Source organism: Canis lupus, chromosome 19 (assembly GCF_048164855.1).
Source record: "Canis lupus baileyi chromosome 19, mCanLup2.hap1, whole genome shotgun sequence".
Lineage (NCBI taxonomy): Eukaryota > Metazoa > Chordata > Mammalia > Carnivora > Canidae > Canis > Canis lupus.
This window is the reverse complement of record NC_132856.1, coordinates 54,270,052-54,290,129: the sequence shown is the minus strand read 5'-3', so window position 1 is coordinate 54,290,129 and position 20,078 is coordinate 54,270,052. Positions and strand designations below refer to the sequence as shown.

Below are 20,078 nucleotides of genomic sequence, written 5' to 3'. Positions count from 1 at the left end.
AATAAATCTTTGGAAAAAAAGGTGATGACAGAGAATGTGAATATTATAATTAATAGAATAATTCACATATGAAAGTTGACACATACAAATAATAAGTAGGTGTTTTAAAAAATAAACTTTCCGTTTTAGAACAGCCAGATTTACAGAAAAAATGCAAAGACAGTACACAGAGTTCTCATACACCCTACAACATTTCCCCTAGTCCTAATATCTTAGAATAGAATATGAGACATTTGTTACAATTAATGATCCAATGCTGATACATTATAATTTAACTCAAGTCCATACTATACTCAGATTGTTTCAAATTTTCCCTAATGTCACTCAGTTGTCACATCTCCTTAGCCTCCTCTTGGCTGGGACAGCTTCTCAGACTTTCCTTGTTTGTTATGACAATTCTGAGAGGAACTGATCAGGAATTTTATAGGATCTCCATCAGGTGGGACTCACCTGATGCTTTTCTCCAGATAGACTGGGGTGATGGGTTTGGGGAGGAAACCCCCCCCCCCCCCCCCCGAGGTGAAGGACCTTTCTCATTATCTCACATCCTCCCAGAGTACATGCTGTCAATATGACTAACCAATCACAGGTGTTTTCAAGGAACGGTGACAAAGAATGATAACATACATAAGCCAAGAAGGAAATCTCTAAGCACAAAAAGTAGACACTGCCCAGGCCCCAGGCTCTGTTACGGTACAACTACACAAAATGCAGTGGGCGTTACCTCTGAGCCCTGAGTCTCACCCTCCCACATTAATCAGATCGCTCTAACACTTATGGGGGAAGGAGTGGAGGACTCTATTGGCCCTCTTTGGTTCCGGCCTCCTATATCCGTGCTCTTATCTGATCCTCTCTCTTTGAGTATAGACAGGATCTAGTGAGTCCATTTTAACTAACAGAACATGATAAATGGGATCAGAGGCCACATCCCAGATTAGGTTACAAAGAACTGTGACCTCTGCCTTGGTGGCCCTCTCTTACACCCATGGATGGAAGTTGGCTGCCATGTTGGAAGCTGCCTCATGCCCACTTGGCAAACACTGAAGAGGGCCTCCAGCCTACAGTCAGAGAGAAATAGAGGCCCTTGGTCCGACAGCTGGCAAGGGACTGGATCCTACCAACAGCTGTGGGAGTGATCCTGGAGCAGAACCTCCCCCAGTGGGGCCTTGAGAAGATTACAGTACCCCCTAACATTCTGAACCGGAGGACCAGCTGGGTTACACACCAAGATGCTGACCCACAGAGACGGTGAGAGCATACAAATTGATCTTAAGCCACAACATTTTTTTAAAAACAGCTTTATTGAGGTATAACTGATGTAAAAAAGCTGCAAATATTTAACGTCTATAATGAGATGAGTTTGGACTTAGGCACACACCCGTGACACCATTACCACAGTCAAGGTAACAACATATCCTTCACCCCCACAGTTTTCTTGTAGCCTTTGTTTTAGGGGTGGGGGGGAAACGTGGAGAACACCTACCACGAGTGTTCTTAAAACTGAAAATTTTCAGGTGCCCAATACAGTGTTGTATTAGCAACACTAACGGCAGGCACTATGTTGCACAGCCCTGAGCTCTAGAGCATACTCACATTGCACAACTGGAACTTGATACACACCAAACACCACCTTCTCATTTCTCCAGCCCCGGGTCACCAGGAACCACCATTCTGTTCTCTGTTAAGCCATCATGTTTCGAAGAATTTGTTACCTGGCAATAGGGAAATAATACTGTCTCTCTGCGATGATCTCAGCCCCAAATCTTGCCCATCCTGGATGAACACTGCACACACACTCTTGCCAGAACTGGATGCTTCTCCAAAGGGCAGCTCCCCGAGTCGCTTGGTCCATGTCCTGCTCCTGGTCTTGCCACTGGCCATGCCCAGTGGCATGCTCCCCATACAGCGCCGGGAAGGTTCCCTGCATTGTGCCACCACACCAGGCAGCCTCGAGCACATGGCTTGGTCTATTGATCAGAGAGAGGCGAAGGTCTCGATCACCTGGGACTGTTGTTAACAAAATACCACAGACTGAGGGGTGGGCAGGGGGGTGGGGTGCACCCAAACCACAGACAGTTGTTTCTCACAGTTCTGGAGACTTGCAAGTCCAAGATCAAGGTGCCAGCAGAATTCGGTCCTTGGTGAAGGCTCTCTTTCTGACTTGGAGAGGGAGAGACAGAGAGAGAGAGAGAGAGAGAGATTTTAACTAATGCTTAAGTGTACAGGACAGTATTGTCAACTCTATGCCCACTGTTGTAAAAACAGGGAAAATCTGCAACATTCCCCAAATCCATGTCACCCTTACACAGGGGCTATGCCAGCGTTCTCTGTGCTCTGCCAGGATCTCTCTGATGTTAGGATATGTGCTGCCGAAGCGAGCACCCAGCCAGACTTCTGGCTTACAGGACTAGGGGATAATGAACGGGTGTGTTTGAGGCCACTAAATTGGTGGTGATTTGCTGGCACACATTGAAAAACAATACTCTAGGGCAGCTCGGGTGGCTCAGCGGTTTAGCGCCTGCCTTCAGCCCAGGGCGTGATCTTGGGGTCCTGGGATCGAGTCCCACATCGGGCTCCCTGCATGGAGCCTGCTTCTCCCTCTGCCTGTGTCTCTGCCTCTCTCTCTCTCCTAGTGTCTCTCATGAATAAATAAATAAAATCTTTAAAAAAAAGAAGAAAAAGAAAAACAATACTTTAACCACAGAAGACTGTTGGAAAACTTAAATGAGACAATCCATGGACAGCACTTTACACAGCTGCTCAGTGCTAGTAAACGTTAGCGACTGTTAGTATCACTGTCCCATGTGCACCCAGTGAAAACCAGCTGGAGCCCATCGCCAGCCTGGAAATCTAAACTATAAATAAACCCTACTATAAATAAATAGACCTCAACTATAAATAAGGTTTATTTATAAACCTTACTCATTCAAGAGATTTCACATAAGGTCCTCCAGGGGCTCTTTGATTCACTCTGTCAATACACATATTCACTGAGCACCTACTGTGTGCCAGGCATCAGGACACGACCAGCCCAGTCCCCAAGGGACTTACACTGGTGAGAGGGGTAGAGACTCAGAAGTCATTGCCTGGGACTCTCTGAACATCATCTCCAGGCCCTGCACCAGCCCCGTGTCCTGGTCCCCTTCCCACAGGGGACCAGGGTAGTGAATGCAGAGCAGGGTTCTCCACCCACACCTCACAGGCTGGAACAATGCTCTGATGGGCACACCTATCAGTGGCCTCTGGGGCCAGCAAGGCATTTGCCACCTGCTGCCTTCCCCTCGCCCCCACCCCTCCCAGGGAAAGAGGCAGCTTCCTGGGCGCAATGCTGATTCAGAGCAACCACTCCCACCTGCCATCTCTTTGAGGTCTTTCTCCCTCTAGCTCTTTTTGCCCAGCAGCCTAGCATGTAAATACATTCTCCCCCCCCACCCCCTCAAAAAATACACTCCTCCCTCTCCTATCACAAACGATCAAACCCTTAAGCACACCAGCAAACTGAGCATCACCAGCTCACACCGTGAATGTCCTATTGGCACACGGTGGGAAGCACACAACATCACCTAGGGGAACTTCTTGACAAAATGGGAACTAATCACACTGAAATCAGTCAACTTCAGAACATGGGATTTTTTACAAGACAACAGGCCTTCAAAATCCTCAGTCATGGGCAGCCTGGGAGGCTCAGCGGTTTAGTGTTGCCTTCAGCCCAGGGTGTGATCCTGGAGACGTGGGATCGAGTCCCACGTCGGGCTCCCTGCATGGAGCCTGCTTCTCCCTCTGCCTGTGTCTCTGCCTCTGTGTGTGTGTGTGTGTCTCTCATGAATAAATAAATAAAATCCTAAAAAAAAAAAAATCCTCAGTCATAAATGACCCCCCCTTCCCCAAAAGCGAGGGGACTCGTTTAGTTAAAAGAAACTAAAGAAGACGTGACAACAAAATGCAGTCAGTGACCCTTGATTGAACCTAGATTTTTTTTTTTAAAGTTACAAAGAGAAAATTGGGGAAAGAATAAGATAGGGTTTTATTTGATTGATTTAACTTAATCAATGATAATGACTGTCCTGGGGTGATAAGGGCGTCGTGGTCTGGTAGAGAATGTTCTTATCAGAAACGTGCTTAGGTATTAAAGGGGAACTGCCTCGATGTCTGCAACTCTCCTCCAAAGGTTTAGCAAAACAAATCTGCTTGTACATGTTTGTGTGTGTGTATGTGTGTATATATATATCAGAGATGGCTAAAGCAAGTGGCAAAATGAATCTAGGTGAAGCCCATGTGAGTGTTCATTATACGTTTCTTGCAATTTTTTGTAGCTTTTAAATGTTTCAAAATGCAAAGGTGGAAAAACAAACAAAGCACCCTCAATCCTCCCCATATGTTCCTCCAGCTGCCATCATTGCTCCTCCTACACACGGCAAAGATTCCTCAGAGGTGCCCATGCCTGCCCTATGTGCTGCCTGAATGTCTAACTGGCCCTCCCAACAAACCAGAAGCTCCTGATCTGTAGTGTCCACCAGTTCCTGTGGTGTAAATCCTCCCCTCCCACCGTGGCAGATTTCAAGCTTCTAATGTGGTGTCCCTGAACACGGAACAGATGCAACCACACACAATAACAGTATCTCCAGCGTACAGATGTGATATATGTAAACGCCCTCAGCACACCTAGCAACGTGTAGAAAAATAGGAAGTGTTGCATCTTGAGTATTTATTACCTTTGTCTAAATATAATCCATTTGGTCAGAAGTTTATACAATTAACTGTGTTTAACTAGCTCCCAAATTCCTAAAAATGTGACAATTAGCTCTCGCCAGCCAGGACAAGCGGACTCCAGCACACCTGTGTAGAAAAATCTCAACCCGCTGAAAGTTGGCTTCCACAGTCACCAATCAACCAAAACCCTCTTGCTTGTCTCACCAGGGACCTCCATGTTGCAAAATGCCAAGGACGAAGGATACAGGTCTGGCCTGGCCTGCCTTGCCTGAGTTCCCCGCAGCATTCAACACTCCGCACTCCACCTGCTTTCTCCGAGGTCCTCTGGATGCTCTTCCTACCTGTTCACCAGTCCTGCCCAGTCTCCTTTGAGGGCTCTTCTTCCTCCACTTTACCCTTGGCCTCTATATGCCCATTTGACACACTGTCCAATTCCGTGGTTTCAAAGACAATCAAGAAGCCCAGTCCTTCTCAGCAACAAACCTATATATCCCAACCACTTAACTAGTCCGCTCTTCTCGGAGTCAAGACATTTCAAGCAAAGCCAGAGTGGAAGCTCTCATCCCTTGCTCCCACCTGGAGGTGGAGCTCCTGAGAGACAGAGAATCTGAAGCTAGGGAGTCCCACAGACCTTGTCACAGTTTAATAACTCAAAAGGCTTCAGTAGCCCAAAGGCAACGTACACTGACTCGCCCACGGTACCAGCTCCCCATCCCTCCTAGACTCAGACTGCATGGCCATGTTAAGGTACCGCCACTTGGTGGCGGCAATCTCTAAATGGAAAACAGTGTCCAGGCGCTAAAAAGACAAAGGCCTCATCTTCTTTAGGGCCAGGTGTGTCGGTTCACACGGCATCCACGGAGGAGTGGCCTCCACCCAGCCTGGTCTTAGCTTCATCTTCCGGTTCTGGATTAAAACCAACAGGCGCTTTGTCAACGTGCTGTACAACGTGGGCTCATTTGCTCTCGCTCTTGGAGCAACTCACTTGCCCGTCTGTCGGTCAGTGTGGGCCACCGTCAGTGAGAACCAGGGTCGGTCACTACCGGGCTGGGCCGCGGGCCAATCAGCGAGAACGGAATCAATCCTCGCGGGCCGCCGCCCCGCTGGTCTTCCCAGCCACCGCAGGCCCTGCGCGATCCGCCCGGGAGATCTCCGCTCGGGACGGAATTCACGCCCTCACGCCCCGCCCCCTCGTAGTCTCATCCAACCACAGGTCTCCGCCTCAAAAAGTGCCCGCCCCCCGCGTGACGTCAAGTCACAGGCCCCGCCTTCCGAAATCCCGCCCAATCAGAGGCCTAGCTCTCTGGGAATCTCCTGCAGGTCAGGCCCCGCCCCTATGCCAGGCCACTCTCAAGGCCCCGCCCCCCCGGGAACGCTCTCTAATCAGAGGCAGTTTCCTCTCCGAAGCCCCGCCCCCGCGGCCGGCTTTTCCCAGGCCCGTGCCGCGCCACCTAGACGCGGCGGGTGACGCCATCGGGCCGCGTCGCCAGAAGGTCACACGGGATCCAGCAACATGGCGGCGGCGGCGCTGTGGGGAGGCTGGTGCCGCTGCCCGCGGGTAAGCGGACGTGCGGGGTCGGATGGGGAGGTGGGGGCGGGTCTAGGGAGCTCCAGGCCTGCGACCTCCAGGGCCTTTTGGTCCGCGGGCCTTTGGCCCCCTCGGCCCTTCCTTGGGCTCGGCGAGAGCCCTGGGGCTGGGGCGTTGGGGCGGCGGAGGCCGGGCCCGGGGTCCCGGAGCGAAGCTCACGGGCGGGGGCTGAGCGCGCCGGGGGTGAGGGCGGCGGCCAGGCGCGGGGCCGGGGGCGAGCGAGTCCCCCGTCGCTGCCTGATCAGACTCCACGTGCACCGGGGACTGAATGGTGGCCTTGGCGCCCAGCGGAGACACAGCGAGAAGGCGGCAAAACACCGTGACAGTCGCGGCTCGCGTTTTTATACGCCGGGCTCTCTCCCGAGAACATTTCCTGCGTCGCTGCCCCTGACCCTCCGCGTGCACGTGCGGGGGGAGTTCCCGCGCTGGCTGACAGCTTGCGTCCGCAGGGGCGGTGGGGGTTCCCGTGTGCGTAGCGCACTCAGAGCAGTAGAACTTGAGGCTGCTGCTGCTTGGCGCTGATTCACAGGTTAGGAAACGGGGCCTCGGGAACGTTAAGCAACCTGCCCACGGTCTCAGCTAGTGAGGTAGCCGACCTGGTCAGAAGCCTGGATGAGGCGGACTGCAGAGCCAGACCCTGCGGGGAGAAGAGATCTCCTAGGGATCCTAGTGTGGGGAGAAAGAAGCTCTCTCTGACTGAGAGATCCCCCCGCCCCCCCCTTGACTGCTTGACTATTTGAGAGTTGAGAGGCTGTATTTACACGTGTTTGGATTTAGGCACAAAACCGGTCGGGAACCAACCTCTTAGGTTTGGGCTTACTGTGGGACTTCCTTCCCAAGTTAGACAGCCATGCACTGCTGTCTAAACTGTTGCTGAAGTCAGCGGCTCCAAGATGAATAGGTGTAGGCATCTAGAGAAAAATGACTTAAACTCTTGGGAGTTATTCTTCCCCCACCCCCAGCATGGGACTCGAACTCACCACCCCAGGATCAAGAGTCTCCTGCTGTTCTGATTGAGCCAGCCAGGTGTCTCAGGAGTTGCTCTTTTTTTTTTTTTTTAAGATTTTATTTATTTATTTATTTTTTTTTTTTAATTTTAATTTATTTATGATAGTCACACAGAGAGAGAGAGAGAGGCAGAGACATAGGCAGAGGGAGAAGCAGGCTCCATGCACCAGGAGCCCGATGTGGGATTCGATCCCGTGTCTCCAGGATCGCGCCCTGGGCCAAAGGCAGGCGCTAAACCGCTGCGCCACCCAGGGTTCCCAAGATTTTATTTATTTATTCATGAGAGACACACACACACACACACACACACAGAGAGGCAGAGACACAGGCAGAGGGAGAAGCAGCCTCCATGCAAGGAGCATGACGTGGGACTCGATCCCGGGTCTCCAGGATCATGTCCTGGACTGAAGGTGGTGCTAAACCGCTGAGCCACTGGGGCTGCCCTCAGGAGTTGCTCTCGAGCTACAATTGTATGAGTTTGGGATGTTGCTTAGAGTTCCTGGAGACAGAAGGCGTGGAACAGGGAGAGGAAAGGCCCAGGGAATGTGGAAATGGAAAAGTGATCCTGTGGGGTCATTGACATCAATGTGCCTGGCTCAGTGCTGGGTGCTAGGGTGCATTGTTGAACAGGACCTTGCACAAGCCCTTCTCTCATGGAGCTTAAGTTCTTCATTTGGGGGCAGCCTTGCAGAAGCAGGGCAGGCTTGTGAGAGAAGACTGCTTATTGCCAGCATCGAGGCTCTGGGTGCCCATTTCAGTCTACAGGCTTAAATCAGACTGGCACAATTCACCTTCTTCCACCATAGTTTGTCATTTCCTGGGACTCCCAGGTTCAGAGGCAGGAAGTAGACATGGACACTGGAGGGGTAGGTCCAGTGTCTTTCCCGCAAGATCCCGTTGGCTTCTCAGAATTTAGCAAGATTGCACAGCGTCTAGCATGCAGCAGGCATGCGGTAAAAACCAGCAAATGGGTCTTGGGTGACCCCCTGCTTTTTAGTGTGGTCTGCTTACTTCCCAGCCGTTCTCTAACCTGAATGGGTCTTTCTCTTTTCTCCTCCAATCAGAGATGCCTCGGGAGTGGAGTCCAGTTTCTGTCCAGCCACAACCTAGTGCCACTACGCCATGGTACCTATCAGATACGCCAGCCCGGTGGAGAGCTGCCCGTGGTGAGTGACTCAGAATGCCAGCAAGCTGAGCGGAGGGGCAAGTTTTCTGAACGATGAGACTCAGTTAACAGGAGAGAGGGCTGCAGGATGTTGCCCACATCCATTGCTGGGGGCAATAGATTGGCTGGCATTCCACATCCAAGACCTTCGGGGTTTCGGAGCCCAGCACCCTGGTCCTCCTAGGATCTTGAGAAATGCTGGGCATTATCAGGGGTAGAGCTCACGCCTGATAAAGTAGATGATGTGTCAGCTCTAATGGCTGGAAAGGCATCCCTGGACTCAGCTGAAATCCACCTCCCTGTAGCTCTTCCCCTTTGTGGGTGACAGCCCTCCAGGCATTTGAGCAGAGTTACCCATCTCCGGGGCTTGGTTTCCTGTTTCTCTTGTTCCTCACAGACAGCATTTGCTAGAGCTTTTGGTCTCCCCATCATTCCTCTTCCACCATGCCTCTGTCTGTTGGTGCTCACCACCATGGGGAAGAAAGCCCAGAAGCTGACATACTTCCCCAACCCCACACACTGGGGCAGCCCACACCCTTCCCTCCAAGCCTCCTCTCAGCCAGGTGACTCTCACACAGGCTTTGTCTCCCTGATCCTATCCTGGAGCTTTTGTGGGCGTGGCACATGTCCTGTGGCCCTTCCTCAACCACCACCACAGCGTGCAGCCATGGAATGCGTGGTAGGGCTTCTGCAAGGTGGCACAGTCCCACAGTCTTAGAACCTGGACATTCCACTCCCTACCCCAGAAAGGCTGGCCTGGATGTTGGCTCTGGGGTTTGATAGGGGCTCAGGGGTGAGTCACCCTGAAAATGGGAGGGTGGGCCCCAACCACTGCTCCATGGCGTGGCTCCCTCACATGGTTCTTCAAACCTTCCCTTTTCAGAGCCTATGCTCATGCTTGCGGCGAAGCAGGAATCCGAACCTGGCTTAGTCTGACCCTGAAGCCTGTGTCTTGGGTAGCATGCTGGCTCTTGTGCCTAGAGTGGGGCTTTGGCCTTTCTTCTGGCCTCCCTAGGCTCTGGCATCTGGGTGTGTTGGGTTTTCCTACCAGGGGAGACCCCTGAACTTTGACTCTTGGTGACGGTGATCCTGTGGGTTGACAAGGGAAGTTTGTACCAAGCCCTGGGGTGACATGTGTCCCAACTTGGGACTTGAGAGGAAGTCAAAGGAAGAAGCTACCCTGGTCCCAGAAGCCCAGTAAGTAGGGCCCTATGCCAACTTCTTGGGGGGCCATAAAATCCTTTCAACTCCAGTCCTGGGACAAGGGCCCCTTTGGGTGTTGACCTTTGCCTTGGGCGAGCACATCTGCGTCCCCATGAGGATTCAAAGCTGCACCTGTTTCTCAGTCAGGGTCTCCTCTGTTGGAGGGGGAGCCTGGTACTTTGTTTTGTTTTAGAATAGACTTTATTCCTTTGAGCACTTGTAAATGTACAGAAAAATTGAACAGGGAGTACAGAGGGTCCCCATCAACTTTCTTTCCCCCCTCCTCCCACCTGGGCAGGCAGTTTGCAGTTTTCTCCATGAGATGCGTCTTGCCTCAGTGTGGCCCATTTGTTACAACCCAGTACCAGTATATTATTAACTGAAGCCTGTAGTTTACCTCACACTTCACCCTGAGTATGGTGCATCCCAGGGGTTTGGACAAATGTCTGCTGTGTGTCCACCATTATAATGTCCCATAGAGTAGTCTCTGTGCCCATTCACCCCCCTAGCAGCCCCTGACAACACCTGATCCTTTTCCTGTCCGAATGGTTTCACCTTTTCCAGAAGGTCCTAGAATGAGGATCATACCCCCCTAGCAGCCCCTGACAACACCTGATCATTTTCCTGTCCGAATGGTTTCACCTTTTCCAGAAGGTCCTAGAATGAGGATCATACCATCTGGAGTCTCTTCAGACCAGCTTCTCTCACTCAGTGATACTCAGTGAGGTTCCTCAGTGTCTTTTTAATTTTTTTTAAAGATTTTATTTATTTATTCATGAGAGACAGAGAGAGAGGGGGTGGGGGGCACAGACATAGGCAGAGGGAGAAGCAGGCTCTATAAAGGGAGCCCGATGTGGGACTTGATCTTGGGACTCCAGGATCACGCCCCAGGCCGAAGGCAGCCACTAAACTGCTGAGCCACCCAGGGATCCTCCCTCAGTGTCTTTTTAAAATTGAGATATAATTGACACATGACAATGTGTAAGGCCACACCTCTTTTCATGGCTTGCTAACTCATTTCTTTTTATTACTGAATGATGTTTCATTGTCTGGATATCTCACAGCTTATCACCTGATGCTTTTTTTTATCGTTTTTTTTTTTTTCCCCTGAAGATTTTATTTATTTATTGGAGAGCGAGAGCATGAGCGAGGTGAGGAGCAGAGGTAGAAGCAGGCTTCCCACTGAGCAGGGAGCCTGATGTGGGACTTGATCCCAGGACCCTGGGATCATGACCTGAGCCAAAGGCAGACACTTAACCAGCTGAGCCAACCCGGTGCCCTTCACTTGATGCTTCTTTAATTTGACTTTTATCGCTCATAAAAGAGGTAGCTCTTCATCGTGAAACCCTGCATCAGCCCAAAGGAGAAAGTAAAAACCCTTTATTTCTTTTATGTTCTTTCTAGTCCAGATCCTATTCTTCCGGAAACAGGAAAGGCTTTCTCTCTGGTTTGCTGGATAATATCAAACAAGAATTAGCCAAAAACAAAGAAATGAAAGAAAGTATTAAAAAGTTCCGAGATGAGGCCCGGAAGTTGGAAGAGTCGGACGCGCTCCAGGAAGCCAGAAGGAAATACGTGAGTCCCTCTGCTTCGCGTCTCCCCTGGTGGCACACTTGCTTCCCGCACAGTGCCGGCGTGGCAGGGGAAGGTGAGGTCACTGCACTGACACTGTGGGGGGCGAGGGGACAGGAGTACATCGTCAGCCCTCCTTTTCTGCGGTGAGATAGAGCCTGTTCTCTGTACACTGGCAGCACCGGCTTCTGGAAACTTGTGAGAAATTTCAGGGTCTCGGAGCCTCCCTGCCCCGCCCTGCTGGATCAGAGTGTGCATTTGCCCAGGCTCCCCTGGTGACCGCTTGAGCAGTAGGTTTGAGATGCACTCCTCCTGAGAGCTGGTCGTGGCCCTCTGAATGAAGCAGGTAGACAGCAGGTTACAGTGCGTGTGTCGTTAATAACGGGCACATCTCTTACAGAGCAGCTGTCAGGTGTCTGCCACAGCGAGTGGGCTCCGCAGCCTCTGCCACATGAGGGCTCTGTGAGGTGGGGGCAGCCTCCCCATCTTACCCATGGGTGCCTGCTCCAGGTCTCTTGTTTTTTTCCTTCTGTTGGCCCCCTCCCAGGCCATGCTCAAGGCCTGTTCCATCTGAGGGCCTGTGGGGATTTGAGCTGTTGGAAGATCACCCTTCCTTTCTGTTAAGGAGGGGAGTGGGCTGAGGAGTGGGCAAGGAGCCAGTCAGGTGGAACAGTGACTGTGGGAGATCCGGCAGTGGCTGGCAGCTGCAGGCAGTGGCAGGCAACTGTGCAGAGTGAGGCAGGATAATGTCCATGAGCCAGGGGAGGGTGCAGGATCACCCCTGCGCCAAGCAAGAGACTGGAGCCAGGGGCGGGGCCTCAAGGGTCTCCATCCCTCATGTCAGCCTTAGGTTGCTAAGCCCACAAGGGAGGTCAGGGGCAGTGAGGGGCACCGGGGTGGGGAAGGGGCCCGGGTGGCCAGGCTGGCGAGGGAGAGGGCTGCTGAGAAAGTGCTTCTTTGGACCCTTGCTTGTAAGATAACTGCTGTGTTATAACAAAAAGAAACAACATCCCTATCGTAGAAAACGATTGAATCTGAAACGGTGCGGACGAGCGAAGTGATAAAGAAGAAGCTGGGGGAGATCACAGGCACGGTGAAGGAGGTAATGGTCGAGGGGCCCCCACGCTCTGTTGGCCGCGGCGCCTGGGCCATCTGTTCCTCGCCTCCGGAGGAGAGCGGCGCTGGAAGCAGCGGGCAGAGCTGGCGCCTGGGCAGGGCGTGACTTGGCACAGGGATGAATAGCCGTGGGTGGCAAGCAGGGGAGATCCAGCCAGGGCGGGTGGCTTCCGGAGTTAGGGTGCACGGCGCCCCTCAGGAAGGAGGGTGAAGACGGACTAGCCCACGTGCCCTGCAGTTTACCACTTGGGTTAGAAGCTTCTGTGCCACTAGCAAAGACAGGAGGATAAATGAGAATTTTTTTCTTCCTGCCTAAAAACAGGGAAGTGCTGCTTACCACCCTCCACAGTGGGGCCGCCACAGGGGTTTTCTTTTTGTTACTTATTTTGCTCTTCTCTCTTCTGGGCAGGAGAGAGAGGCAGGCCAGTCTGGTGCTGGGGACAGGCTCCTCACCTTTTATCCCGAGGCTGCCCCGCCCGCCCGTTCTGGGGAGAACCCAGTTGACCTAGTGCCCAAGGGCCCAGCACCCCAGACATAGTCCACAGTGGACCTGAGACTCAGGGCCCCATGGGCCAGATGAGCTCAGAGCACTCGTTCCTGCCCTTTGAAGGACTGGGCTGGCCTTAGCTCTGGGGGAGCTTGTGCAGGCCCCGAGGGGTGCTGAGCTGACACCTCCATCCTCTGTCTCAGTAGAGTCTTGACGAAGTCAGTAAAAGTGACCTTGGCCGGAAAATCAAGGAGAGTGTGGAAGAAGCCGCCAAGACTGCCAAGCAGTCCGCCGAGTCGGTGTCCAAGGGTGGGGAGAAGCTGGGCAAGACTGCCGCCTTCAGAGCCCTCTCCCAGGTGGGTTGGGCTGGCGTGCTCGGCCGGGGATGCCCTTGGCGTGGCCTGCTCTGAGTCCTGGAGACGGAGGGCCCACTTGAGGCAGCAGGTCTATGCTGCACTCCTGGCTGAGTACCCTTGGGCAAGTCACAGCCCCTGGGGAGCTGCAGGTTAATGCACCAAGAGCCTCTCAGCTGCTAAGCCTCCTTAGCTTGTGTCCATAAACCAGGGACCTTTGCACTTAGGGTGACTTGAGGTCTTGAATTCGTTCCGAATCACCTGTCGAATCTTCCCACAGCTGGGCCCTCTGCTGGCCACAGAGGCCACAAGGTAGAAAGTCCACGTTTCTGCTCTCAAGGGCCCTGGGGGACGAGTAGTTCCTGAGCGACATGTGACAAGAGAACATACGGGGAACGGGCCACAGGTGGAGAGGGCGGGCCATGCAGAGGGGTTGTGCACAGCCAGCTTCACGTGGCCAGAGCAGCTGCAGGAAGAGGTCTGGGGGAAGTGAGAGGGAGGCCGAAGAAAAGTGGAGTGCATCTGGAACAGTCCTGCTCTCCATGTGGGGAAGTCAGGCAGGTCACTCTGAGCTACGTGACCCTGGGGTGCCATCAGCCACTAGATTGGGGTTCCCTGACTTGGGGCACAAAGGCACAGGCCCATCGTGGGGGTCCACAGCATTGGGAGGGTCCCGAGTGCCCACCGCGTGGCTGGCTGCTTTCCTCCAGGGGGTAGAGTCCGTGAAGAAGGAGCTCGATGAGAGTGTGCTGGGACAGACGGGGCCCTACCGGAGGCCGGAGCGGCTAAGGAAGAGGAAGGAGTTTTCGGGAGAGAAGTTCAAGGAAGAGAAGGTGTTTGAGCCCAACGAGTAGGTAGCAGACCGGCCAGCGCGCACGTCCCACCCCAGAGTGTGTGCGCGAGCGCCCGCAGAAGGTTCCTGCGGTTGACATCCGTTCTTACTCCGGCTTCTCTTCTGCTCAAGTGAACTTAGAGGAGAGGGTGGGGTGTTGGGGACGGGAGAGAGGAGGCAGGAGGAGAGGTGAGGGGTGGGCTGTCCTGCTACATCCCTTCCCATGGGGCCGGGCAGGTGCCCAGGGGCTCCCACGCCGCTGCTCACCACCGCCCGGTCTTCCCCAGGGAGGCCCTGGGAGTCGTGCTGCACAAGGACTCCAAGTGGTACCAGCAGTGGAAAGACTTCAAGGACAACAACGTGGTATTTAATCGTGAGTGTTCACATCTCGGAGACTCAGCTGACAGCGTAGCCGTGACGGCGGACACTTACTGAGTGCTCCCCATGTGCTGGGCACAAGCCAGACCCCCACTTTACAGAGGAGGAGACCGGGGTCAGAGAGGACCAGCCACTTCCACAGGATCACCCAGCCAGTGAGCAGCAGAGCCCTGGCAAAGCACAGGCCGCCCTGTGTATGCGGGCAGCCTGGTACATTTGGGCTGGCGGGCAGGGACCCTACTGTGGGGGCTGAGTCACTCATCTCTGCCCTTGCCAGAGCCACTGCTAGCAGTAGGGCGGCCAGGCACACCCCCCTCGCAGGGGGCATGGCCGTGGATTCCACCGTGAGACACTCCCTCATCGGGCAGGACGGGAGGCACTGGTGGGCCCCGGCCAGCCTGCTCGAGGCCCTGGAGGTCTCTGTTCTGATCTGGGACATGGGGCTTCCCAAGAACCAACAGGGACAAGGATACGCCTTTGTCCCATGAAGGGGGCTGGAGGCCTGTCTCCTCTGCAAGGAGAGCCCCGGCGTGCAGGGCGGGCCCCTTGGCCCACCACTGGAGAATTAGCCTTGGAGAGGCCCCCCCCCCATTTCCCCTGCCTGCACAGAGGGTGGGTCTCACGGGGCCCCCTGACCCTGGCCCATGTCCCCACAGGGTTCTTTGAGATGAAAATGAAGTATGACGAAAGTGACAATGCGCTCATCCGGGCATCCCGGGCGCTGACAGACAAGGTGACAGACCTGCTGGGTGAGTGGCTTGCCCGTCCTTGCCACCTGGGCCAGCAGAGGGTGGTGGGAGGGGGTGACCAGGCCCTGGACCCACTCCTGGCTTGGCTGCCTCCAGGGGGCCTGTTCTCCAAGACGGAGATGTCAGAGGTGCTCACGGAGATCCTGCGAGTCGACCCGGCCTTTGACAAGGAGCGTTTCCTGCAGCAGTGTGAGAATGACATCATCCCCAACGTCCTGGAGGTGGGTTGCCGCCTCAGTGGGCCCTCCCCGTCCTGCCCTGCCTGTGTCCCATGGGCCACAGCCTGATGGCAGACACCTGTCCTGCCTTCAGAGGCCTGAGCACCCCCACGCTGGGTCCTTGGCGGTCATGCACCTCTGAGAAGGCACCAGGGTCACCTGCGGGCCCTGCTGCCCCCTCACGATGGCGGCTGATTTCTTGCTTCGCCTGTGGGGTGCGTCCGCTCCAGGGACTGAGTTCCCTTTCCCCATGTCCCGGCGGCAACCCCTGCCTCCCTTGAACGCTGGACTGGAGCCTCCTGTCTGGCTCCCTGGTGCTCCACAGAGGCCTGAGGTAGTTCCCTGGGGGCTGCAGTGAGCGGCCGCCCGGGGCCTCCCCTTCCACCCCTGCCCCGTCTGCTCCTTGAGCCCCCAAGATGTGGCCGGAGCCTGGGCCTTGGGAAGTCCTACTGAGACCACAGACCCTCCTCCTGCCTCCTCCGTCCCAGTGACCCTCGTGTGGTCCCCTCCCCCTCCGATTTCCCAGGTCCCTCACGCCACTTTGGGCAGGGCCGGGAGGAGGTAGAAATGGAGCGATCCCCAAAAGCAGCAGTCCCAGCGCAGGCAGTTTCTTCTAGGGTGAGGATGGCTCGGCCCCCAGCTTGCCTGTGGTTTCCCCCGGGCCCTGGGCTCCTCCATCACCTTCAGCGGGTTCAGCCCTGCCTCCCAAGTTCCTGCAGAGGCATCCCCCCCATGACCCGTGGGGAGGCCGCCCCCGGGACCCCTGCTCTGCCCCTGCCCTGGCCCCTGACTGCCCACGTGGGCTGCTCATGCCTGTGGGGACCCAGCTGTGCAAGACTCCCTCCCCAGTGGGGGGAGAATGTGGCTCCCGGCCTCCTTGGTTCCGTCTCCTGGCCAGATGAGCCTGCCACGCCATCACCTCCTCTGCCTCTCACACGAGGCCCTCGGGGCCACCCTAGGCTGCCCGGGGTCACACACCCAGGCCCTTGTTCCCCGGGGCCTGAGGAGGGGTGTCCATTGCTGCGGCCCAGCCCGAGGCCGCTGCCCCCCCCCCAGTAGAGCCTGTAGGGTAGGGCCTCCTACCTACATAGTCTCCCCTTAGTCTCGAGCTAAGTTTGTTTTTGTCACCTTTTCCTTTTTAGGCCATGATTTCTGGAGAGCTCGACATTCTCAAAGATTGGTGCTATGAAGCTGTGAGTACTTCTTTCTCTCTTTCAATGTTTTTTCTAGTTAGGCCTAAAAAGAATCACAGCTTAGAGATGTGCTTGGGTGACACCATCTGAGAAGGGTATGACGGGGCCTGGTGTCCTATTGAGGGGGGCCCCAGGGGCCGGGGCTGGGGTGGGGTGGGGCCACGAAGACCTCTGCACGTGTGTGACCTTCCCATCCCCGGGCCAGAGGCCATCAGCACGCCCGTGTCACAGGCGTCACGAGGGTACAGTGTGAACACAGAAGCAGCACCGCAGGACGCGTGAAGCGCTGGCTGGACTCATTAGCTGTTCTCCCTTCGAGTTCCCGAAACACAGAACAAAACAGATGGTGATAGATTTTCCCGCACAGGGAGGAGCTGCATGTCCTGAGGAGGCCTGACTGCTGCCCAGAGTCGGGGCTCAGGGTCCTGGGGCTACTTGGCGGCAGTGGCGCCGGGCTGTGGACAGCAGGGCAGCCGTCCCCAGGAGCGCGCCCTGTCTGCCCGGGCCTGGCAGCCTCAGCGTCCCTGCTCCCTCCCTGACCGCTGTCTTCATGCAGCTTTTTTTTTTTTTTTTCAAGCTTATTTGTATTAAGCAATCCAGAGCCTTTTTTGGCTGATTCTGTTCTGCTTCCAGCTCACAAACAAGTTGGAGAAAGCAGAGGAGAAGATGTCAGATTTTTTTTTTTTTTTAAATACTCCTCTGCATGGTGACTAATCCAGCAGGCATTTGTGAGTGGTGTGTTGGGTTTTTTTTTGTTTTGTTTTGTTTTTTTTAATACTTTGGGACCATTAGGATGTGGTTGATTATCTTTGCCAGGGAGCTGCTGCTGCCCCTGGAAATGCACTTGAAAGTGCAGGTGCTCACACACAGGTGTTTCTTAAATGTCATTTTTGAGAATCGTACGAGAAAGGGGAGTTGGCAGCATTTTTTTTTTCTTGGTAGATCGGTTGTTTCCATAAAAAGTAGGTGTTATTGGAATGTCTTCCATCACAGTTGCTGTGTCCAGAGAAGCTTCCAGAGGAAAGCTACAAGGCTGCACATGTCCCTGGCCTGGGAAGCAGGCTCAAGGGGGCCAGGGGTGTCGTTGGGGGCGCCGCTGCCCCTCGGGAAGGACGGGGGGCTGTGGCCAGAGGCTTCCCGGAGGAGCTGGTCAGCGAGGAGGAGGCACCCCAGGCAGCTCATTCCAGAGCAGCCATGGGTTAGGGCAAATCCTAGAAAACAGGTTTGATTCCAGGCCAAGAATCAGAGTGCGGTGAATATGGGCAAGTCCAAGATCAGCCAGGGAGGCCTCAGCTTCTCTCTGGGAGTGGGTTCAGATCCTGCTGCGGGAACGTCCCTGCTCTACCGATGAATACCCCCTGGAGCTGGTTGTGCCGCGCTGCCTTTATAACGAGGGGAGGGTGTGTGATTCGGGCCAGCAAACGGGTGGCACCAGCCTTCCTGCTTGGACCTGTGCTCCTGGCATCTGCCACTCCTGGCATAGCACACCCAGGCGCCAGGAGCCATTTCTGGAAGGTACAAGAGCCGAAAGCATGGAAGCACGCCGGCGGGCCCGGCGGCAGGGAGAGGTTCCCAGGACAGTGCGCCGGGCCCCACGGCAGGTGCCACAGCCTCTCCGGTGGCACGGTGCCTTGGCGGGGCTGGTGTTCAGGGTGTGACCACGGGCGTGTCTGGCTTCTCGTTGCAGACCTACAGCCAGCTGGCCCACCCGATCCAGCAGGCCAAGGCGCTGGGCCTGCAGTTCCACTCCCGCATCCTGGATATCGACAATGTCGATGTGAGTGTCTCTTCCGGGGTGGGGGTGTGCTCGTCACGGGCCCCTGTCCCGGGAGGAGCTGTGGCATGGCCACGGGCTTGGGTTAAGTGACCTCCAGGGTCCCTTTCAGCGGGAGGTTCCCATAAGCATGTGGTAGGAGAATTAGACGGGTGCAAGACGCGGCGGCGCTGCTGCCCAGACCTTGGGCCCCCAAGGCAGTGCTGTCTCTGCGCCTTTATTGGGAAGGGTGGGAGCTTTGTCGGGACTGCTCAGGCCCCGGTGCCTGTGGGCAGCTGAAGGCACACTGAGGCCTCTGTGCCCGCCCAGCACAGGTCTGGTTCCAGGAGGCTGCCGGGGTCTGGGGTGGCTGCATGGATCCTTAGCAGTTGAGACTCCGGTTCACATTGGGAAGCATTTTTGTGGGAGTCCCCCACCCAGAAATGGGTGACTTCTCCCACTCCTTCTGGGGCCTGGTTCCACCGCGGGGACCAGTGGAGCGGGAAAGGGGGATCTGCAGCACAAAGGGAGCAGCAGGGAAGGGGTGTGGCCACTCTTAAGCACCCCCACACTCCCCCTGCAGCTGGCCATGGGCAAGATGATGGAGCAGGGGCCTGTGCTGATCATCACCTTCCAGGCCCAGCTGGTGATGGTGATCAAGAACCCCAAAGGCGAGGTGGTCGAGGGCGACCCGGTGAGTGAGGGAAGAGGTTACGCAGGCCCCGGGGGGTGGCCGCCTTCAGCCACCTCGCACCATGGCAGTGTAGAGCCCAGAGGCTCCGTGACTGCAGACTAAAGCGGGGCGGCGCCGAGAAGTCTAGGGCCCTGGCTGGGCCTGGTGGAGGGTGGAGGGTAACCGACCTCTCTGGTTGGGCCAAGTCCTGAGTCTAGCCTCGGGACCCCAGCCCCAGGCTGACGCCCCAGCCCCACTCCGTGGGCTCCGCAGCCTCCCCTCTGCTCTGCAGAGCCTGCCCACCCCCGCGGCCCGTCCTAGCCCTCACCTTCCCCACCTCCGCAGGACAAGGTGCTGCGCATGCTGTACGTGTGGGCGCTCTGCCGAGACCAGGACGAGCTCAACCCCTACGCCGCCTGGCGGCTTCTGGACATCTCAGCCTCCAGCACAGAGCAGGTCCTCTGAGCGCAGTGGCCACGACGCCACGACCGGGGGCTCCTGGGCTGGCTCAGCACGCGCTGGACACGCCGAGGACTGGTGTCCGGCTGCAGCAGCTCGACCTGAGGACAGGACTGTTGGTTTTCTACCGGGCGGCTACGGAGCCAGCTGCATGGGGAAGGGCGGGGGGCTGCGGGGGCTGCTCCCACAGTCAGCCCCGCGCTGCCGCTGTGCCCGGCTGTGCCCCGTGGGGGCTGCTGGGCGGGCTCACTGCGGTGCACAGGCCGGATGGTGCCGGGGACCCTCTGGAGGCAGGATGGCGGGCCCGGGCCCCCGCCGCTCAGAGCAGCCCACTGGCCACGTCAGCCAGGCCATTTGGGCTGTTTATTTTACCAGTGCCCTTACTACCCTGTGTACATGCCTGAGATCTGGAAAGAATAAAGTGCAGGAGAGCAACCTGGGTGGTCCGAGGTGTCTGTCACTGGGGTGGGGGATGGGGCTGGCTGGCCGGGAGCTCCCGAGGCGGTGGCCAAGGTCACTGAAGGAGCCGCAGCCCTAGAGGGGGCGGCCTTGCCTGGTCAGGACCCTGCCCCCTGGGGCGGGGGCGCCGTGAGCAGAGCGAGGGAGCCTGGTGGGGTCCCT

The 20,078-nt window shown here is 55.8% G+C and overlaps 1 protein-coding gene and 1 long non-coding RNA gene across 6 annotated transcripts; one reads left to right on the top strand and one right to left on the bottom strand.

Moving 5' to 3' along the window:
* Positions 1-1,430: 1,430 nt before the first annotated feature.
* Positions 1,431-5,890, bottom strand: LOC140610931 (uncharacterized). 5 transcript variants are annotated; one of them, XR_012012355.1, is made up of 2 exons: positions 4,713-5,890; positions 1,431-2,160 (listed from the first exon to the last, which is right to left on the bottom strand). It is a non-coding gene; the product is annotated as an uncharacterized lncRNA (long non-coding RNA). The 5 variants fall into 5 exon arrangements; XR_012012356.1 differs by having other exon boundaries at positions 1,431-2,156; XR_012012357.1 differs by having other exon boundaries at positions 4,837-5,890.
* A 224-nt stretch (positions 5,891-6,114) lies between these two features.
* On the top strand, positions 6,115-19,892 carry TIMM44 (translocase of inner mitochondrial membrane 44). Its single transcript, XM_072787493.1, has 13 exons — positions 6,115-6,268; positions 8,371-8,472; positions 11,079-11,249; positions 12,268-12,348; positions 13,056-13,205; positions 13,913-14,052; positions 14,322-14,407; positions 15,069-15,161; positions 15,258-15,382; positions 16,522-16,572; positions 18,260-18,349; positions 18,909-19,019; positions 19,344-19,892. The coding sequence occupies exons 1-13, from the start codon at positions 6,224-6,226 to the stop codon at positions 19,461-19,463; spliced, it is 1,365 nt and encodes a 454-aa protein (XP_072643594.1). The 5' UTR covers positions 6,115-6,223; the 3' UTR covers positions 19,464-19,892.
* The last annotated feature ends 186 nt before the right edge of the window (positions 19,893-20,078 follow it).